The following is a 21,794-nucleotide window of genomic DNA, read 5'->3' as shown; positions in this document are numbered from 1 at the left end:
ACCTTCCTGAAGAGGATTTTCAAGCCCTGCACTTGTAGTGGAGATTAACTCTGAGAAAAGATTAGGCAAATTGACCGTGATGTGTCTCCCGAAATAAACGGTTACTGTGCAGTTAGCTCTCCGGCCGTCATGATGTAGAGCGAGCACGGAGTAACATTTTATGGATCTTTTCAAAACATTTGGGACGTTTGTGATGCCAACGGAGGTGAGTCCCCCTTTAAAATCCAGCAGTCGTGTATTTGTTTGCTAGCTGTGGTTTGTTGAACTTGTTTGCAACCTCCAAGAATAATGCACGTCTTGCATGTAGTGTTCACAGCGACATATGGCTATGAAAATTAGAAATGCAGATTTTTTTGTAACTTTGATAATACAAAATACTACAAATATCTTTTCCTGAAAAAAAAAGTAAAGTCATGATGGTTTGCTGAAGAATAGTACCGATACTGCTACTATGACTAACTATACTACCAGTGCTGAATGTACACACAAACTTAAATATCACAAATACTAGCCGGGAAAGCGCATTTAATAAAATCAGTTTTAAATTGAGAGGTTGTTTTTTATTTTATCTTATTGATTTAAAATGTCTAGAGTGATCAGTTAGTAATATAAGAGGATTTCAATTCAAACAATTTAAATTTAAAGAAACAATACTTAAATGTAAATATACAATTGTTCCATTACACTTCATGCATGCCAGGATAAATTCTGGTAAAAGGGAATGATCTGCCAAACATTTCTTTATGGCTTGTTGTGCTCCGTTGTGTTGTTAATACCCAGGTAATTAACTCACCTGACCAGTTTGCCAGAAGATAGGTCATGTTACCTGATGACCGTGTCTAATGAAGTAAACAACATATGTTGGCAAGATGTCATTAAGTTGTTTACACATTGTGATTTATTTAGGTTGCCTTGAACTGGTGTAATGTTTTGAGCCCTGTGCAAAAATAAAGTTATTCATTATACACTGTCCCTAAACATATTTAATTGGCAATACACTCACTGCAGAGTTGCAAAAATGGAAAAGACAAGGTTAGTGAGAAAAGAGAAAATGCCAGATTAGCAAGGAACATTTTTAATTCCCCACAGTAGGATATGTTTATAGTTAAAAGAAGGGTTTGTGGTTGAGAATATGTTCTTGCTAAATATCTAATCGTTTCCTTTCTCTTGACCAGCAGGTGGTCGACAATGATGCATGAGACAGGGTTTCGAAGGCTCCTCCCTGACCAGTTATCAGGGAGCGGGCACACTTTTGGCACCACGCGCCACCCAAGCATCAATGACCCTATCCTATCAAAGCGGGTCTGCTTCTACAAAAGTGGAGATCCACAGTTCAATGGCCTGCGCCTGGTCATCAACAACCGCACCTTTAAAACCTTTGACGCACTCCTGGACAGTCTTTCTAAAAAGGTTCCCCTGCCATTTGGCGTGAGGAATATCACCACTCCTCGGGGGGTTCACGCAATCTATACACTGGATGAACTTGAGGATGGAAAATCCTACATCTGCTCCGACAGCCGTAGAGTAAAACCCATCAATCTGGCTCTGGCCAGGAAGAAGCTGCCACCCTGGTACAATGCCAGACCCGTTACTTCTCGTCGGCGTCGGACTGTGCAGCAAGTCAGGTTTTTCCCAGGCTGGAGCGTCCACAAGCAGAAGCCGGTGGTTGTGCGCACCCCCAAGAAGCTACTGGTTTTTAGCAATGGAGACCCCACTGTAAAACACACTGTGGTACTTCACAAAAAGACTACGCCGAGCTATGAGTCTATCCTGGAGTATATCTCAGAGCTGATGCAGTTCCATGTGGTGAAATTATACACTCCAGAGGGCAGACGTGTGAGTGTTCTCCTCTATCACTACAACACAATTCATTGTTAAAAAATTTATTTTACAGGCACAGTAAACAACAACATACTCAACACATCTTAATATATGCAGCAAAACTCTTGCCCTTAATTCACAGATATCATTATCATTACTGACCGATAGAGCACTGACTTAACCCTGGCATCAAATAAGCATCACATGAGGAGAGAAAGTGTTAAGCTTCTTTGGCAACTCACTCTAACACCCAGGATGGCATTCTGGGATACTGGACTGTAAGGCTTTAGGTCAAGGATCTGTTGTAAAAGATAAATAAGAATACAGTTCATTTATTATTGTCATACATTTACATTAATGTAAATCAAGGTCAATCAAGGCTAATAATAATATTTCATTTTTTTAATATTGAAATATTATTGAAATGTATTCCTTTTTTTCTGTCTGCTGCAGGTTGATGGTCTTCCAGGTTTGATAATGTGCTCTGGGACTGTAGTGGCTGTAGGCAGGGAGCCTTTCATGCCTGCAATCTACAGTGCACAGACATCACCAGCTCCCAAATGGCTGCATACAAACCGAATGGGTCTCAGGAGACAAAAGGCTCTGAATCGTAAGTTTACCTGTGTACCTAGATTTTTTAACTTTCTATAAACAATCGTAGTGTTTCATATTAAGATGATGAAAACATTTTACATTTTAAAGAGTTATGACAGTCCACTGGATTGGTGTGACACATATAATGCGTCTGCAGTAATCCAGCAGCTCTCATGGGATAAGGCTTGGGAAAGTGCTGAGGCAATAATATTGTACATAATACCATAGATGGCCTACTTTCACTGTCTACGGGGCTGCTGGCTATTGTTCTTGATGAGTAGCAGGTAGCCGTACTATCTTTCTAACTTCATTTTTTTTCTCTTCCCCCTCCATGCATTCATACCTCTTTGGTATCCTCTTCAAATTTCCACCCACCATCTCCAATCCTTGCCTGAAATTCCTGGACATTTCTTCTTCATGATTTTGCCCTTTTTTGAACCAAACCCTCTCTTCTGACTGACTCAAAAGGCAAAAAGAAGTCACAGTCATTTTCATCAAAGTCAAGGAATTTCTCTCCATCATCTGAGAGGTTCATTGTTAATCAGATTCATAACACCATCGCGGGGAGTTCATGTGACGTACCCTGTGACCTCACTAACTCGGCCGAGTTGGAGTCCCATCGTATACTGGAGTCAGTAGCAGAAACAGAAGGCGCCACCGGCTTTGGCGATGGAGACACAATGCTGCCAAATGAGGACGACATCGAGAAGTCCTTTCGGGTGAATCAGGATGGCAGCATGACAGTGGAGATGAAAGTGCGGCTGACACTTAAAGAGGAGGAAACCGTCCATTGGACGACCACCTTGACACGCTCAAGTGTTGCCAATCAGCTTAATGCGACCTGCTTAGCGGAGCTTGAGGCAGGGCAGGAGATCTGTTCACCTGAGTCAAACTCACCGGATTTACAAAGTCCTGCTGCCTCCATTGACATCATCAACAAGGACAAAACTAGAGACAACAATGATGATGATCCACCATCGCTGAGCAATGGAGCTTTTAGTGAGAGTGGTAATGAAGAGGATGATATCAAAAACCATTCAGATGTGTTGTCTCCGAGGAGAGCTCCTACCCCGGGACACAAACAAATGACCAACAACGAAGCCTCTGTGGAAGGCTTTAAATCGGTGTCAACAGAGGGGCTTCAGGAAGGAACGGTTGGATCTTATTCCTACAGAGAACAGACAGAAAATGGTACAATGTCAGAGCAGTATTGCATGGTCAAGCAGAGTAGTACTAGGCCAGTACCCAAACCAAGAAGATTTGACTCTGTCGAGGGCAGCAGCAGGAATGTCTCTGCATTCAAATCGGCAGAAATGATGGAAATCTTGCAGATTGAATCCAGTGGAGAGGAGGTCACTGAAACGGTCGTACACATTTACGAACAGCAGACTTGTCAAGACAACTACCTTGCCAACATTTGTGGACACAGTATGTCTGCTTCTGGAATTACTTTTGGAAGGCCAGCTACTTCAGACACTGGTCAGCTCTCCTCAAATAATGAATTTGACGCAGAGCACTGGAGGCCCTCAACTGCCTCTGAGTCCATCAGTATCTGGAGGACAGAGAGCATGTCATTAACATCAGATTTAAATTTGCCATCGCTGAAAACTGGTGCAATTCGAACAACAAATAGAAAAGTCCAAGTCAAGCCCCAGCAAATAAATCTCAGTAGAGACAGGATGGTCTCCTCAAAACCCAAGACTGTCAAACATGTCCGCCGGCTTAAGTCGCCGGGCAAAAGGCAAGAAGAGATTTCTGGGGGAGCAACCAAGACACGCAAGAAAGTAAAACCTTTCTCCAGCGCTGGGTTCATTAAGAGAATATATGGAAACAAATCCAAACCAGTAAAAAGTATTAAAAAGCTTAAAAAAAGACCAGCTCAAAATGGGGATGGAGGTGTTACAAAAAAGAGCTTACAACTGTCAGATGACACAGCACATAGGATGGTCAAAAATCCAAATATACCAGCCACATTGACAGAAACGAGTGAAAGAGTTTCTTTTGAAACAAGCAGGATGAGTGTTTCTCCCACTGAGGTTAGCCAACCTCGGGGAATACTGACACAGCAGACGTCAATGCACACAGAGAAAAGGAGCAAAAACGAGTCCTACGTTATGAATGAATACATAGAAAACTGGCTGGAGAAAGCCCATTTCAACCCTACAACCGAAAATGGCAGGTGTGGAGATTCTGAAAATAAGCAGGAAGAAGTTAAGTGTTTGGAGGAGACATCTAAACTCGACACATGTCAAGCTTCAGAACCTCCACCAGAGGGTTTGTTGACAAGATCTGTCAAACTGAGAGTCCGGTCTTTTGAAAATCAATCATCCTCAAGTCAGTCAGTAGAGACTGCCTGTCAGCCAATTCTTCATAATGGCAACAGTAAGAGATTAGCTCCAAGAAATATAGAAGAAATGAATCCTCTCTCAAATGGTATCTGTCCCCAAAGAATTCCACCAACTAAGACCTCTACAGAAATGGCATCAGCCGGTGAAGTTAAGTCTCCAGTCAAAGTCTCGTTTCAAAATGCAACACCTTCCAATACACTTTCAATGGAGATGGAGCTACCACCACCTCCACCACCTGCTGAGAACACAGCGCTACCAAATACTGAATATTGCATGGATGTAATGTCATTGGCAGGGAGCCCATTATACAGAGTCTCATCGTTGAGTGGTCAAGAGACAGATAATAATCCATTATCAGTCAGTCCTACATCTGTCAAAGCTACATCACCAACTAACAACACAACGGTAATAACATCTGTTCACACTGACAGTCATTCTCCTCTGAGCGAGGCACCATTATCGAGAACTCCATCTATTAAAAGGGCTCCTTTGGTCAGTAATCTGTCTCTTGAAAGGAAAATGTCTCTCAGAAAGGCCTGTCTGGAAGAACATACTTTAAGTAATGATGCCACTTCAGAGATGAAGACATTATCTACTCCCATGAACAGCGTCGGAGATGATGTGCCAACAAGTGCACCACGATCCATCAAAGCAGAACCAGAAGAGGCACAGCAATCGGTCTTAGATCCTATTAGCAGGAAGTCATGTTGTACTTCTGTATCCCCTACTAGTATAACATCTGATGAGAGAGTGTCATCAGCAAGTATTTCATCAAGTGAAGCTTCAATGCCAAGCAATCTCCCACTTAAAGACACAAAAATCACTAAAACACCATTTTTAACTCAAAAAGAGGCATCATCACCTAAAACTGTGGTGAAAAAAGCAACACTAATCAGCAGTCCATCTCCAGAGAGGTTTCGCAACAAGAAAACTTCTTTTGACCTTCCAAACAGCTCTCCAAAGTTATCATTAGTGCATACACACTCTCCGGATAAAACTACGTCTCCAAATATCGGAAAACAAAAACATGCAACACCAAATGCTAGCCCTTCTGCTGAGAGAAAGCACAGGCTTTATAAGTCAAAACTGCAGAAGACACAATCTCCATATTCTCAGTCTCTGGACATGGTGTCACCACCCGTCAGACATAAGTCAAATAGAAAGTCGCTCTCCAGAAATCTCTCTGCAGACAGCCCGTCAGAGCTGACAAGTAAAACACAAAGGAAAACACCATCACAAAGTAGAGTTCACGAAACACAGCCAGTAAAAACGCCATCTGAACAGGGGAAAACGTTGGCCTCTGACACTTTAATGCCTTTGGAAGCTGGTGAGAGTAATGAAAATAAGGTTGACCTTGTGGCAGCAGATCGACACAGGTCCATCACAGATATGCCATTAAACACTGCAAACCAGCCAAACATGAAACCTGTCCTTGAGAAGATTTGCTACTCAATCAAGTCAATCAGACAAATCACTCAGAACAAACGGCCATCATGTCTGGAGAGGTCCAACAGCTTGCCTGACTTCTCCTCTCATGTGGCGTCAACGTTTGGCTCTTCATCTAAAGCTCTTCTTGCTTTCTTGTCGGTCATGACCCTAAAGGAAGGCTTAACTTACCTAAATATGGATGAACTGAATGCAAACAACGTCAGCTGTGCAGAGGCTTTGAAAATGATCGATTCTCTCAGAGAAATTGCCTGCATTGAGGATTCCCACAAGCTGAAAACTAGTTTGTCAGATTTACAACAATCAGCCTCGAAACAGCTTCTGGAAAGTTGGAAGGGCTTTCAGGGACTCAGTGACAGGTGCAGAAGTCGAAGCTCAATGTCTGGCAGTTCAGAGCAAGAACTCATAACCGAGGCAGTTTCAGACTGTGGCATTGAAGAAAATGTTATCGATGAAATCATGGATAACCTTGACGTACCGGAAAAGCTCAAGGAAGAACTGGCTTCTTTTTCGGTGGCAGCAAAAAGTGAAAATGTAGCGAAGCTGTCACCAGAAGAAAGCCGTGGTGACAACATAAACCATTCCGCCAAAGAAGATGCTGTCAAAGCAAAGGATGTTATCCAAGATGATAAAGCTAATGGTGATGTGAGGTCAATAATTAAAATATTCACAGACACTACTGGTCAGGCATCTAAAGAGAATGAAGCCATGACCAAGTGTCAAAGAGGTAAATCCAATTATAAACAAATTCCTGAAGAAAGGCAGCTTTACAGTACATTGCTTGTACAAGAGGACGGGGAGAGCTTGCAGGCATGTAAGGATGCAGTACATCAAGACTGGGAATGTAGGCAGAGTGAGGAAAGCATGAGAATCCCTGAGGATGAGTGTATCCATGATGATAACGCAGCTTCACATGAGGAAATACAGAAGACGTCAAGTGCCAATAAAGATTTAGAACAAAAAGATATCTGTAAACAAAGTGTATCCAGCTCAGAAGAAGGTCACCGGCATAGCTCAGAAGAGGAAGAACCAGAAGTAAGAGACAAGGAGATTAGACATGAGAGTGGTGACGGTGAAGACTTGTCCAACCCCGAAAGTCTCTCAGAGGAGGAAAACAACAATGAACCAAGCTCTAACTACTATGCGGAATTAAATGTCAGAGGGGAGACAGGCGTGTCCAACTCAGAGAGTGAAAATGAGTTTTTGTCAGAGGAAGAGCAACCAGAGGTTGAAAGTAAGGAGCCGAGCCTCAAAGATGACTCATCTAACCCTTCATGTCTGTCAGAGACTCAGAGACAGCTGACTCAAGCATGCAGTATGGGACTGAATGTCAGCGTTGATGAAAGCACAGGAAACTCAGATGCCGATGAGCAATGTTCTGAGGAAGAGCCGCCAGAGGATGACTGTAAGGAACTGCAAGTTATTGTTGAGGAAAATCCGTCTGGAAATGACGAAGAACAGGAGGACATGGAGGAGGAACACCTTTCAGATAATGAGGGACAAATGAGAAAATATAAAGGGTTAAAGGATTTGATAGAGGAAACAAATGAAGACGAGGTGGAAGAAGATGAGGACCTTCCTACTGTACGCAACTTGACTGAAAATCAGGATTTATATCCAAAAGAAGACGACAGCAGTTTGATCAAATCTGACAGTTTAGCAGAAGGTTTTAGGTTTAATGCAGATGACGATAGTGGGAATGATCACAACAGCTGTGAAGACCACGTAGATGAAGAGCAACCAAAGGTCGAGCATGCACACATCAGCATCTCAGTTGAAGAAGATTTAAGCGATTATGAAAAAGAGGCCAGCTCAGAAGAGGAGCGATGCAACAAAAAAGGCGGTCTGCAGTATCAGGAAGCTCCTGCTCTGGCACCACAGTCTGCAGTCACCACACGTCAAAAGTCTGTGGAGATGCCGAAGCATCAGTCTGAAGAAATAATATCACAAACTGTCGCAGAGAGAATAGTTCTTCTTCAAAAGCAAGTTGCTGAGGCCCAGAAAAGAAAAGATACAACAAAAAGTCCTACAATAAGACGTTTCTCACAAAGAGATACCTCCCTTGAGTCGGATGTGGAGGATTCACCCTCTGATTCGCCCACATCTCAGATGGATCCCTGCACCCGATCAGCTCCTCAGTCGTCGTTGTCTTTCAGCTATGACTCCAGTGGTGTTATAACCAAAGAGCCTGAAGGCAGAGTCAGGTCTATCAGGGAAATGTTCTTAGCAAAGTCTGGCACAGATGCCCAGCAAATTCGTTTCCCGAGCCAAAGCACATCCCAGCTGAAAGAGCTAAGAGCCGAAACATCGATTAGTGGAGGGTATCAGTCTCAGACTTCAAGCGAGCTGTCCAGTGGTGAAGATGACTCAGCACGGAAATCCATCACCAAAGGTTTTGTTAGGAGAGCAATCGAAAGGCTTTATGGCAAGAGAGATGCTCACCCTGATGAGGAATCAGGTGAAAGGCCCCCATCAGAGGCAAAGCAGAAGAAAAAAGATTCAAGCATTTTCTCTCCATTCCACTCGGCCCGGTCCAAAGCAATGTCTGAATTTTCTTACTTCAGTTCCTCTAATACACTGGACACCTTAAGTGAAGCGACAAGATGCATCGCTTTTAATGCGCAAGTTGGGCCTGGGGACAGCGTTCCTATTGATAATGGACGGTGGCTCCTCAGAGAAAACACAGTGATCCGAAAGTCAGTTTCAGATCCAGTTGGAATAAACAAAGCCTTTACAAACACTCCTCCTGGCGAAGAAATGTATAAGGATACAGAAGAGAACGCTCCGTATTCTCTCTTCACTACAAAATCTGAAGTGGAAGACAAGACCATGTCGTTTTCCAAAAAGTGCACCTACTTTTCTTTGCCTCACACCAGTGAGTCAGACGTATGTCAGGATGACCTGAGCACAGCTAGCAAGAGCAGCATGAATGGCGACGGTGTCACAGAGGCAAAGGACGACTCAGAGGACACCAAAATGTGGGTAGAGAGGAACGGCATGCTGCCAAGCATGCCTGACTTTAAGATGATGGATAACAAAGTGCACCCCCTGGTAGAGCTTCCACCTGATGGCGAGGTGGTCGTGCTGCAGCCTGGGAAAGGTCAAGGCGTAGTTAACAGAAGGCTCCAGGAACCTGATGTCTTGGACTTTCTGTACAATTTTTGTGGTCAGCATTGTCCCATACTGTAAAGCAAATTAAGAACATTTCCTCTAAATGAGAGTCACTGATAGGCTTCAGCAGAATGTTTTTTCTTCGGTGCCTACATTTTGAAGTTGCCATAGCCTTGGCGTATTACACTATCAAACTCATGTGAACTCATCGAAGCTGACTGCTATACGTGAGCTCGTGCTACAGTTTATGTTGGTTTAAGCTCCGTGTTCAGTGTAAAAATAGGGAGTGTTTATTTAAACGACTTGATTGTGTATTTTGCCATGCGCACTCCAGAGCAGCTCTTTTCTACTTATAGGTTGCCTGTCAACACAGTAAGCACCCAGAGCATTACCGTAATCTCATTTTAAACTTCTTTAAACCGATCAAGTCCCCGCAGATGTCAGGCAACACGGCCAATCCCGATCCAAACTGCAACGAGGGTCAGCCCTTGACCACAGTTCAGTCCAAAATGTTGTTTTCTTCCAGTCGAAAAGCAACACAGTATGAACCAGGTTGTGTATTATGGAAATTAATAGTAAATAATAATGTATATTGGTTGTCTATAGTGTAAATAAGTAATAATCATATATAAACACATATTTACCCTTTTATTTATCATTAGGATAAACTGTTTTATGGTTTACAAAGTGGCAGCTGTGACTTTTCTTTTTAAATTGATGTGTAAGAATAAAAGTGTGTTTACAGCTGTTTTGTCATTTTTTATGGTTTCTATATTAAATCCAGTGCAAATCATCTTTATGGATCACAGATTAAACATCCAACATGAGTTTACTGCTTTACTGAGACGACTCTCGTGTCAGTAAAAGTCAAAAGGCTAAGGTGGACGTCGTGCTAAAAGACACCTTAGGAGGCTGAGCTCCGTTGTTTTCTCTTGCTGATTAGCATCAGATGCCTGAGGAGGAGCGGAGACCTCTGTTTTCTCACTCTCTGTTGGAGGAAGCATTCGTGTTGTTCTAAGGTTGTTTTGTTTCTCAGAAGTTGCCATCGAGCTGGCCCGTGTTGTGACAGGAGCGTCGAGGAATGCGCCGAGAGGGGAGTGTTTACATCTGCCACTGCATAGAGAAAACACGACAGCCAGACAATTCCCACCATTTAAAAAAATATCTCACATGTATGACCGCTCCTGCTAATGTTGAATCAAAAAAACAATGCAAGGTGTTTCTATCACGCGTTTACCGCAACGACGGCCACTAGATGGCATCAGTCAACAGAATACTCTCACCTGCGGCCAAAAGGTTTTATCGTTTATTTAAATAAATATTTACATAACAGCTTCGTATAAATCAAATTTCTTTTTCTTACACGACACGTCTTTCTAAAAGCTTTAACAAGGAGGAAGAAGAACGTAAGAGATGAATTACAAAGATGCAGTTAATCTGTGTGTTGAGAGAGGCTCCACCTGAACCCCTCGTGTTGTTCACCGTTCATTAGAAATCTTGTTATAGTATGCATAAACTACATGATCATTTGATATACATTTTAATTCTAAGGAGTAGGAGGATGACACTCTACACTAAAAGAATAAAATAAAATAAAAAATAAAAAAAGCCGCACGCTGCTAAGAGTGGCGTACGGCTTGTGTAAAAGAAAATAAATCAACAACTTGAGTCAAACATTATCCATTCAGGCACAAACATAGCAACAGACGGCCTCGGTGAAATTAAAAGACACCACTCATACAGTATACAGGCTACAATGCCCTGCTAAACGGTGTACAGTATATATGGCTCGGCTTGGAAAACATATCAGGCAAGGTGATCTAAGTAGAGCACACGATTAATGCCCGAGCTACAGTTCTAACCCACATCTCTTCACACCCTTGAAATGAGTCACGATGGTTCATTTGAAATATTAACAACTAAAATGACACAGAAATTATAGCATTAAAAGGTAAAAATTAAAAAATTAAACATTAACCGCTCAATATAATAATATAAATTCCTTTCAGAGTGATCGACAATGCTTCAAAACAACTTGAACTGATGGCAGAGTCACTGTCAACAGGAAAGAGGGATCCTAAATGTATCATAGTGTTACGACATGGCATAGAAAACAGGACAAACCGCTGTGGCTTTATGTTACGCTTCTCTGGGATTTCAAAATCAAACAATGAAATGCTTTTCTATTGCTGTCAGGTCATGCATGTAACCTCTATCCTTCTAATAAAACCGAATATTCACTTAAAAATGAATAAAGAAAATAATCTTTTCTTCAAAATACTATGCAGGGAGGTTTAAAGGGTGGATTTCCATTTTTAAACAACACTTCGTTGTTTTAATCCTGAGATTTAAACCAATGTGTTACCTCTCCAAGGAGTCAATTTACAGTTTTTTTTTGTTGTTTTTAAACACGTGAAGATTCAGTGTCACAAACTGTTTGGTGAGTGTGGGTCCCACTGGTCAGTGAGCGTCTCAGATTCCTCCGTCACTTTTCCTGAATACTGTCATACCGCTTTAGCTTCGGGCTGGGACGAGCGCGTTCCGCTCACAAAGTTATAAACCAAAAACTGAGAAGTGCCGAAATACTGCGTGGCGAAGAGCTTTCCGTCAGGCGTGGGGTCCGAGAAAGCGATCTCGTCTTTGCTCAGGTACGAACCGTATATGAAGTTATTCCTGCGCGGAATGAGAGAAAAGAAAGCGTTAGCCGCGTTTTTACTTGTTTTTAGTTTAAAAAAAAACGTTGGCGGTTTGCAGAGGGGCTGACCTGAGGCACTCGAGCATGCGCGAGGCGATGCCCTGGCGTCTCATCATGTTGACGACCCAGATGCGACTGATGCCACAGATGGCCGGCTCCGGCGTGGTGGAGCAGCACCAGGCTCTCTGGCGCTCAAACATCACCTTCTCTCCCTCTGAGCCCTCTGGTACGGGCTCCTCTATCACCCTGTACCCCTGCAGACATCCACAAAACTCAGTACACTTCAACCAGCATTACTCTTAGATTTAGATTAAGATACACTACAATCTCATACCTCTTGTATGTGCTCCGCTATGAGACATCCAGCCACTTTCTTATCATTAGAGATGAAGAGGAAGGTTTTGGTCTTAGCGGGACACTTGGTCTCCACCTGCTGGAAGCCGAGGTCATTGTCCACCATCTCCCGGATCTCCTCAACCTGAGGGACAGTTATTGTACAGTCGAGAAACAATATGCTGATGGTAGCTCGACTTCACAAATATCAAATACTCTGATAAAGATATTTAACCCCTGAACTGTACATTCTGCCTCTGTAAACATACCTTCTTCAAAGCATATTTAGGATCATCTGGCAGGACAAGAATGATCTTTCCATCGGGATATTCTCCCAGAATCCTCTCTTTTTTCCATCCCTGAAAAAAAATAAAATGTTTTCTTTTTTTTTTTGTAGTGTTCTGATATTCATACTTATAGATTTTGGCTCTACTTTTGTTTTAAGCTTGATTGATTTCAGTAAAAGTAAGTCTTCAACCGTCAACAATGTTTGACGTACACGGAGAAACTCAACATAGTTCCACAGAAATCACACCTCTGACTAATCTCAGCATTGAATGCTCCGGCAACTCAGGCTACAGAGCAATCTCTGCATGGATCTGATACAGAAGCCTCGAAGAGTCAGCGAACAACAGATTAGGCAAGGCAAACATTAGACATGTTACTTCCTCTCACCACATATTTGACAGCACTGATGAATTGGTTGTGAAAGAGTAGATGCTGCGATTCGTCCTCAGGGTTGGCAGCAGAGTACAGCATCCCACACACGCTGCAGGCCACGGCCCCGAAATGCTTCTGTCCAGCGTCCTATGAGATGGCATGAATTTTAATATACACATCAGATATAAAAGAAGTCAGTTTCTTCAGTGGCAAACCGCAAAAACACGACGAAAGCTTTACAGTGTTGATCCAACAGAACCGGGTTTAAGATGAGGGAAGAGGAGTTTCACTCACAATAATAGTCTGGGTGCCATCTTTGTCAGCCTCCTTTAGCTTCTTGACTTCTTTTTGCAGGCAGGCTTCGGAGAGAGGAGTCCCACCGTCTTGTGGCTTCGCTGTTCCGCTGTGATAAAAACACACATCTGATTATTACAGGATTCAAAAATGAAAAAAAAAAAGTGAAATGACTTAAGGGGAGCTTCTTACTCTTGGCCAAGCTTTTCCGATGGCTTCTCCGTTGCTGTGACCGTTTCTTTTTTAATCTCTGGAGAAGGTTCAACAGTAGTGACTGTAAGAGAAAAGTAAGCATTTTACACAGCTGTACTCTTGTATATATACAGTTATGGAAGCTGTTGAGCCAAAAAAATGATACAATCAATGACAGTTAATTGTAAAATACATGAAGAAAATAAAGAACGGTTTTTTAATTTTGTAATTTATCTGTTCAAATGGGGAGGCATTTACTAATGCGACAGCTTAGTGCAATGAACACATACCTGCAGGCTTTTCTTCACACTGCTGCGTGCCATCAGACGCTTTCAAGCTCTCCTCAGGGGGAAGGGAAGCAGCAGGAACTGAAGAAAGTGGCTCAGCTGTTTTCTGTTTAGAAAAGAGAGAGGCAACATCAACAGTGTATTCGCAAAGTTGTTCTGATACATTTTGGGGGAAAAATATATTTTAGGCTTACCTTGTTCTTGCCATCTTCCCCTGATGGAGGATTTGGTGGTTTCTGACGCGCTAAAGAGACGTCATTAGAAGCAGCGGGCTTGGTCTCGGGTTTGGCTGAAACAGCAGGCCGAGCTGCTGTTGGAGTAGACTGCTTCAACGGAGCTGTGCCTGCACCAGCTGTCTTCACTTGGGGTGAGGCAGAAGCAGCCGACTTGGACTGGCCTGTAGCTGAAACAGCTTTAGACTGTGGTGCAGTCAAGACAGGAGACTTCAGCTGAGTACTGGCCGATGAAACAGGTCTTGACGAAGTTGCAATGGTAGCCGAGGCCTTTGACTGGACGGCTGTTGCAACGGTAGGTTTTGATAGCGCTGGCTTTGTCTGAGCCGGAGCTGCAGCAGTGGGCTTTGACTGACCTGAGATCTGTCCGGCGGGTGTGGTCCGAGCTTTGAGTCTTGCCTGGTGGGCGAGCTGTGCTGAACCTGTGGGTCTAGACTGGGCTGCAGAGTTTGAGGGAAGGCTAGGCTGTGCTGACTGCGTGAGACCCGACTGGTTATTGGGCTTTGTCGGCTTAACTGGTAATGGGTCATCATCTAGTTCAAAGTCATCAGGGGAGTACTTGGGCCTGGGTTTGTATGGCTTGTATTCAACTTCAATATTCAGTTTTTGAGCATTAAGCCCGTTGGGCATGGGAGGAGGCACCGCTGGCAGGGTCCTTTTGGTTGCTGCTCTGGTTACTTTTGGAGCTGGAGGAGCTGCAGCTTTCAGTGCCTGAGCCTTACTTTGCCTTGTACTTCTGCGGGTTTCTGTATTAGGAGGTTCAGTTTTACACGCTTCAGTTTTGACAGTTTCAGTTGCAGTAGCTTCAACCTTAACAGGTTCAGTTTTGGAGGTTTCCGGTTTAGTGGGTTCAGTTTTGGAGACTATAGTCTCAGTTGGCTCAGCCTTAAGGGTTTCAGCTTTGGGAGTCTCTGTCTTGGTTGCAGCAGGTTTGCTAGCTGGAGCAGGACTTGGAGGGGATGTTTTTAATGGACTGGCTGCAGGTGGAGGAGCTGTAAATAGAGAGGAGGCAGCCAAAGGTGTTTGCCAGTCAATGTCTGAAAACATCTGGTTTGCCTGGTCAGACTTCAACTTCTTAACACGCGCCCAAGACATTTTCTCTCTTTGCAGTTCCACCTGTCTTAGTCTTTGATATCGTGTTAGCTTCTTTTTCTCATGAGCTTTCAGGGGCACTGAAACCTGCGAGATGAAGAAACGTCTCTTCTGAGGCTCTTCAACAGGCTTGGCTTCGGATGTACTGGCCGTCGGGGGCTGGACCGCTGGTGCTTCCTCGGCAGGGGCGACTGAAGAAGAGCACTCTTCAGGTCCAGCAGGAGTCGCGACGCCAACCGTGTCCGCATCTTGTGTGCTGACGGGTGGACGTTCTTTCTTGTTGGCTTCACTTTTGGCTGCTGCCACTGCTGCCGCTGCTGCTGCTGCTGCTTGTTTTTCTTCCTCTATCCTCTTCAGCAGCATGCTGTCTGTGGCAATGTCCTCGGCGATCTCCTGGCACAGGGCTAAGAGGTTCAGCTGCTGTCTGTTTGCTGTTCTCTTAGCTGCTGCAGCCTTCTGCTCAGCCAGAGCTGCAAGGCGAGCTTTGGTTCTCGCTTGCGTATTCATTTCTTGTTTCTTGGGCTTCTGTGCCTCTTGTTCCTTCTTGCCTTCTTCAGTCTTCACGGTTGTGCTGTTTTGCTTGATGCTGGTTGCATTAGTGCCATCTTTATTTTTCACCTTTTCTTCAGACTTTTTCGGGAGCCCTGCCTCAGGTGATTCCTGTGTTATATCTATTATTGTAGTTTCGCCGTCTCCTTCATTCTCTTCCTCTGCCACTACAATCTCATGGCCAATCTCTATATCCTCCAGGATCTGCACTTCTTCTAGGTTCAAATTTCCCTCGGCATTCTCCATCGCCACTTCATTACAGTCCTTATTTGTGCCTTGAGCTTCAAGGTCTGTCACCTCCATCTCTGAGATATCAACATCCTTTGCTCCAGATGTGGACTGCTGGTCAGAATTTTGAATAACCTGAATCCCATCCTCTAAAGCTGAAATGTCCGTCTTAGTCTCCTGGTCACCTGAGCTATTCACTGCAGCATCTTCGACTACATCTGTTGCTTCACATTTCTGTACTTCTGCTTCAAGACATACAGTTTGTTGGGAACCATTTAAAACCTTTACATTTTCCACTTCACACATCAACACATTGTCTGGGCTATCTTCCTCTGACAGTGAGGCCGACAGACCCGATTCGGCTGCAGCTTGAGTGACAATATCAAAGGGAATTTCACTCTCCGGGACTGGTTCTAAGATCACAAAATCCTCAGATGAAGCTTGAGTGGCGGCTGTAGGTGCCGTCTCGGTGATATTTGTCACTTCCTGGATTCCAGCATCCCCCTGCAGCTGTTCAGACAACTCTGTGGCCGCGACACACTCTGGAAAACCATTACTTTCACTTTTTTCAGTGGCATCTTCTGACCGGCCATCTGGCACGCCGATACCATCACCAGAATTGATCGGTGCCAAGTTTTTCACATCCGCGGTGGCGTTACTCTGCTCCAACTGTGCAGGAACAGGACTCTCGGTTACATCCATAGTTTGTACTTCCATTTCGACTACCGCTTGGCTCACTGAGACACAAACTTCTTCGTTATTTTCTTTGTCTTCCATCTGTGGTTCAGTAATTTCTTTGTCATTTTCCATGGCAGACAACTTAGATGCATCATCTTGCACCTCCTGGGTTTCTGTGCTCTGTACGTCCAGTAAAGAAACGCAACCATGATCCTCTGCTACTGAAGAAACCTCTCTATCATCAATACTCTCTGGACTGCTAATGGGTTCATACACTATCTGGTTTTCATGAACCTCCGACTGATTAACTGTCTTAACCTGCTCTTCTGATGCCTGAATTACGATATCAGCGTCGTCTGGTTGGCCACAAACAAAAACGATTACCTCACTGCTTTCAGATCCTTCTGCTTCTCCTTCAATATTACTGACAGATTTGTCAGCCTTGACCTCATTAATCACTTGGCTTCCCATTTCTCCCTCTAATGCAGAATCTGCCCTTTCTATTGATCCACTTATTACATCCATATCCCCCTGGACGTCGTCAGCACCGGGCTCTGTCTGTCTGTCATTTTTGTTGTTTTCCAAATTAGCGATGGCAAGAGGCTTCTGGATCTCCTCTGATAAGGCCACGGCGTGTTGATTGATTTCCTCCGTCACATGGTTTTGCTGTTCTGCTACAGCTGCTGGGTAAGAAGCCTCCTCTGGAGCTGGAGTAGTTTCTACATTAGTTTGAATCTCTGGGACACTGACACATTGAGAAGCAGCCTCGACTTCATTTTGCTTACTCTCACAACTCATCAAGTCTTTCTGAACATCACTGACTGCACTTACTTCACTGATGTCCTGACTTGACTGATTTTGTATTTCCACGTCAGATCTCGGATCAGAAATGTCCTCTGATGTTACTGTTGTCTGCACCTCCATTTCTGCTTGATTCTCTGTAGTGCTGCCACACGCAACATTAACCTTGTCGCTGTTTACTTCACTGTCAGTACTGATGAAATCTTTTTGTATTTCAGAGTCTGTAGTGTCCTCACTGGCATAGGGACCTCTCTGGTTTTGTGTCTCTACTGTAGGTGTTGGATTAGAAATCTCCTCTGGTGTTTCATTTGTCTGTATTTCCATTTCTGTTGCACTCTCAGTAGTGGTGATACACTCGGTGGCAGTACTCTTTTCATTTTCGTTGCAATCATTTGTAGGAACACTTAAACTTTCTTCGAGCTTCTCTGACATGTCGTTTGCAGTTTCACTGACCTCCTGGCTCTTCTCGCTTTGGGTCTCAGCTGGAGATGCAGATACAGAAACCTCAGATGTCAATTCAGCCTGTGCTTCCATTTTATTTTTATTCTCTGCAACTGTCACAGACTGTGTACATATGTCTGTGCTATTTTCACTGACATCCTGGTTCTCTTGTGATTCCACTGCAGGTGTTGTGTTAGAAACGTCCTCTGAAGTTGTTGCGGTTTCCATATCCATTTCATTGTGGCTTTTCTCAATTTGTATTTCCACTGAAGGGGCCGCTTGAGAAATCTCTGATGTTGACGTAACCTGCATTTCCATTCTGATTTGATTCTCTTTAACAGTCACACCTTCAACAACCGTGTTATCTTCATCTTTCACAATTTGAAGATTTTCTGTCATTTGATCTTTTTGAACCTGTTTAGATGTTTCATCTGTAGTATGTTCACAGACTTCTTGATTTTCCTGACTTTGTATTTCCACTACAGAGGCTTTGTCAGAACTCTCCTCTAATGTTTTAATCTGAAAGGCCACTTCTGTTTGGCTTTTTTGTATTTCCACCGTCAGGGCTGGTTTTGAAACATCCATCGTTGACGTTGTTTGCATTTCGATTTGACTCTCTGGTACAGCCCCAGTCTCCAAGTTCACTTTGTTGTCATCTTCTACTGTTTTGAGATTTTCAACCTCATGATCCCCGTGAAATTCAGTTGATACATCTGCAACAGGTTCACTGATCATCTGGCTCACCTGGGTGTGTATTTCCACTATCGGCATCATGTTACTAACTTCCTCTGATGTGGTTGCTTTCTGTACATCCATTTCAATTTGATTCTTAGGAGCACCCATGCATTCAGCTTCTTCGCTGCTCTTATGATCTGCAGTCCCAAGATCTTTCAGAACTTTGTCGGGTTCGTCTGTGCTGAGTTCATTGACTGGGCTCGCCTGGGTTTTTAATTCTGCTTTATCTGCTGGATTAGAAAACTCATGCATTTCCATTTTGCTTTGACTCTCTGATCTACCATCATATTCAAATGTTTGCATTTTTTCAGATCTATCAACTACGATATGAACCTCGGTAGACATGACTCTGGTAGGTTCACTGACTTTCTGGCTCTCCTGCATTTGCATTTCCTCAGTTTGTTCTGGATTAGAGATGTTTGATATTGCTTCAGTTTGTGTTTCTATTTTGTCTTGTCCTTCAGCTCCACATTCAAAGTTCACTGTGCTGTCTATCGTTTCACAGTTTTCATCCACCTGACGCTCAACAGAATTTGTAGATATATCTGTGGTAGGTTCAGGAACATCTTGTGTTATCTGACTTTGTGTTTTCTGACTTTGTGTTTCCACAGTAACTGTAACATCTTGATTAGAGATCTCTGATGCCACTGCCATATTGATTTGAATATCTGATGTAACCACACACTCAACGCTTGTGTCCTTCTCTTTTTCTGTGCTCATACGCTCTACTTTAGCTTCTACGGACATTTCTGCCATGTTGTCATGACATTTGTGGGTCTCCTGATTTTGTATTTCTACTGACGATGCCATTTGACTCTCTGGAACTGTGAAACATTCAGAAAGCTCCTCTTTTTGATTTTGCTCAAGAACAGCCTCACAATCAGGTGTCAATATTTCCGTAGTGTTGTCAGTTGCCTGAGTGTTGTGGCTCAGTTGCACCTCAACAGTCTGGGTCGACTGGAAGTCAGCTTCGAGCTTTTCCTCAGAATGTCTAATTTTTGTGTTCACATCATCATGCAAGCTGGTGACTGTATGTGGCGTGTCTATAGATTTGGATTTTTCTTCAAAAGTCACTTGAATTTTGACGCTGAGGTCTGTTTGAGTCTCTGAATTGTCAGCAGACACCAATATAGATTGAGTTTCATCAATTTGACTCTCTGGATTACAGCTTTCTACCAGGATCTGTTGTGGCGTGGAATTTGTTTCGTTTGACGTTGCTACTTCTGGTATAACATTACTATTGCTTGCAGAAACTCCCTGCATGCCATGCTCACCTTCCCCAATTTTACAGTTTAAATTGAGTTCATTTCCATCAGAAACAAACTCTGTGGTCTCCTTCGTTTCAGGATTCAGGTCTGCCTGACTTTCTGATCCACAAACCAAATCCGTCTTTCCATCTGCTTGTTCTTCACTTTTGCAGCTTGGATTCACCTCTCCAAAAGAACTTAGTGTTTCCACTGATGATCCTCGTGTTTCAATATCTCCATCCTTTGGGGTTTGGATTGAATCCACTTTATCCTCGTTTTCCTTTTTGTCATCCTCAAATGTGACAGGGATTTCTGCAGTGTTGGGGTCTAACAGTTCTCTAGGCAAAGCTGGTGATTCATTATCCACAGGTTTTTGACTTTCTACGTTGTGTAGTTCCTTGTGTTTACTGTCTTCAACAGCAGACTCTAATTTGGTGCCAACGTCAGTGCTTGCAGAACCTGAGATTTCTTTCGTCACCTCTTGTGATGCATTAACTGAAATTTCTTGTCCTTCTTGACCTAAGGAAGATTCTTTTATCTCATTTTGATGAGCCTCACCTGTGCCTGGAACACATGACAAAACTGTGAATCTACCATAATTGTGGTCCATCTGTACAGGGTCCGCAACTGGGGATGGTAAACCCTGGCTCAACTCATGTGGATCAGAAGATGGCTCTTCAGCTTTGCGCTTGGCTTTGTTCGAGTATTTCCTGATGCAGCGTGCCTTGTCTTCGTCATCCCTCTCTCTAAAGAAGTCGACCTTACTGTCATCGCTACTTAACTCATCATCAGACTCCGTGGAGGCTGTTCGCTTCAGGGACGCGTTGGGGTGAGCTCTCTGCGTGGGAGCTTCTCCACAGGAGGCACTTGTGGCTTTCAGGAGCTTGGCTTTTTTGACAGGCGGGTCAGAAGCGGTTTTGCTGGAATCCTTAGGAGGGGAACTCTGTTTGGGTGACTTGGCCGGCTTATTCACCCCTTCCCCTGACAGTTTTTTCTTAGTCCGTGGGGCTACTTTTGTTTCTCGCATATTTCCTGCTTTGATGGGCTGATTATTGGTAGCTGGTGCAGGGTTGGATGGCAGATCCTCTCCATCCTCATCCAACTTTCTCATCTTGGGCTGTGACTCATGAGGTTCTGATCCTCTCTTTGGGGCTGGCATTCTGTGAAAATATTTACAACACATGCAGCAGTTAGCACTTAACACAAATGGACAGCAGGGATAATTTTTTAATAGCATCATGCAGTTTCCTTTTTAGTGAGAAAAATAAAATGGTCCTCCTGAGAAGAGAGCCACCACAAACATCATGCATCTGTATATATAGCCATCTAGTATTAAATTAGCATGAAATGTAATCCTCTTCCCACATGTATAACATGTTTTACTACAAGCAACAAGGCAGGCTAACGACATAAACAGTGATAAATCGTAGTTAAACTAGGTGGCTAGCGAGTCACACAATGTACAATGTATCCTTACTCACTTATTTAACACCTATACAGATGATTTAACTGATTGTCTAAACGTCCACAAACACTGCTGTCACCAGGAGTTGAGCTCACAGTCAGAAATGGTCAGTTAGCTAGCTAAGAGTGGCTAGCATGCTAGCTGGAAGTCCACAGTGATGGGAGCTAACGCTAGCAGCAGCCAACTCGCAACAAATGAGCAAACCGAGACTCGCTGCTCAAGTGTGCCCAAACAGCGACCAGACAGACCGAGCGGCGGCTTTACAGACTGGTCCTCACGACAATGCTGTCAGCGAAAAAGCAAAAGCACGGCGTCCATCAGTGAAACTCACTTTGATGTTTTCTTTTTCCAACAACAGCTGTTTTTTTCCTGTGAATAAAAATTAACTGTACTTCCGGAGAGAGACGCCGGATGTGACGTAGCAGCAGCCATCCTGGCGCACTGAAAATTGAGATTGTAGTTTGAATAAATGTTTTATTATTATTATTATTTTGCTTATTTATGAGAACCAATCAATCCACAGTGATTGCTGTTGTAATGTAAA

The 21,794-nt window shown here is 43.5% G+C and overlaps 2 protein-coding genes across 3 annotated transcripts; one reads left to right on the top strand and one right to left on the bottom strand.

Moving 5' to 3' along the window:
- Nucleotides 1–1,110: 1,110 nt before the first annotated feature.
- LOC311503785 (oxygen-regulated protein 1-like) lies at nucleotides 1,111–5,242 on the top strand (the record flags this gene model as incomplete). The annotated part of the gene is made up of 4 exons (XM_084566657.1): nucleotides 1,111–1,836; nucleotides 2,275–2,431; nucleotides 2,884–4,199; nucleotides 5,195–5,242. The coding sequence occupies exons 1-4, from the start codon at nucleotides 1,189–1,191 to the stop codon at nucleotides 5,240–5,242; spliced, it is 2,169 nt and encodes a 722-aa protein (XP_084422783.1). The 5' UTR covers nucleotides 1,111–1,188.
- A 5,302-nt stretch (nucleotides 5,243–10,544) lies between these two features.
- On the bottom strand, nucleotides 10,545–21,636 carry LOC311503542 (uncharacterized protein). 2 transcript variants are annotated; one of them, XM_084566324.1, is made up of 10 exons: nucleotides 21,582–21,636; nucleotides 13,976–20,945; nucleotides 13,785–13,887; nucleotides 13,495–13,576; nucleotides 13,303–13,411; nucleotides 13,024–13,155; nucleotides 12,618–12,707; nucleotides 12,350–12,493; nucleotides 12,085–12,269; nucleotides 10,545–11,993 (listed from the first exon to the last, which is right to left on the bottom strand). In XM_084566324.1, the coding sequence occupies exons 2-10, from the start codon at nucleotides 20,942–20,944 to the stop codon at nucleotides 11,825–11,827; spliced, it is 7,983 nt and encodes a 2,660-aa protein (XP_084422450.1). In that variant the 5' UTR covers nucleotide 20,945; nucleotides 21,582–21,636; the 3' UTR covers nucleotides 10,545–11,824. The 2 variants fall into 2 exon arrangements, with proteins under 2 accessions (XP_084422450.1, XP_084422449.1); XM_084566323.1 differs by having other exon boundaries at nucleotides 13,976–21,626.
- Nucleotides 21,637–21,794: the final 158 nt, after the last annotated feature.

This window comes from Chelon labrosus (assembly GCF_963514085.1).
Source record: "Chelon labrosus genome assembly, chromosome: 18".
Taxonomy (NCBI): domain Eukaryota; kingdom Metazoa; phylum Chordata; class Actinopteri; order Mugiliformes; family Mugilidae; genus Chelon; species Chelon labrosus.
The sequence above is the reverse complement of the archived record's forward strand: the minus strand, read 5'-3'. Positions and strand labels throughout refer to the sequence as shown.

Bases quoted from the DNA above. Each gene is read 5' to 3' on its own strand.
- LOC311503542 (XM_084566323.1), bottom strand. From the start codon at position 21,025: ATGATGCTATTAAAAAATTATCCCTGCTGTCCATTTGTGTTAAGTGCT. The intron at 12,494-12,617 runs GTATGTTTACAG...ACTGTCCCTCAG, and splicing joins CTAAATATGCTTTGAAGAAG to GTTGAGGAGATCCGGGAGAT. The intron at 12,270-12,349 runs GTATGAGATTGT...GGATGTCTGCAG, and splicing joins TAGCGGAGCACATACAAGAG to GGGTACAGGGTGATAGAGGA.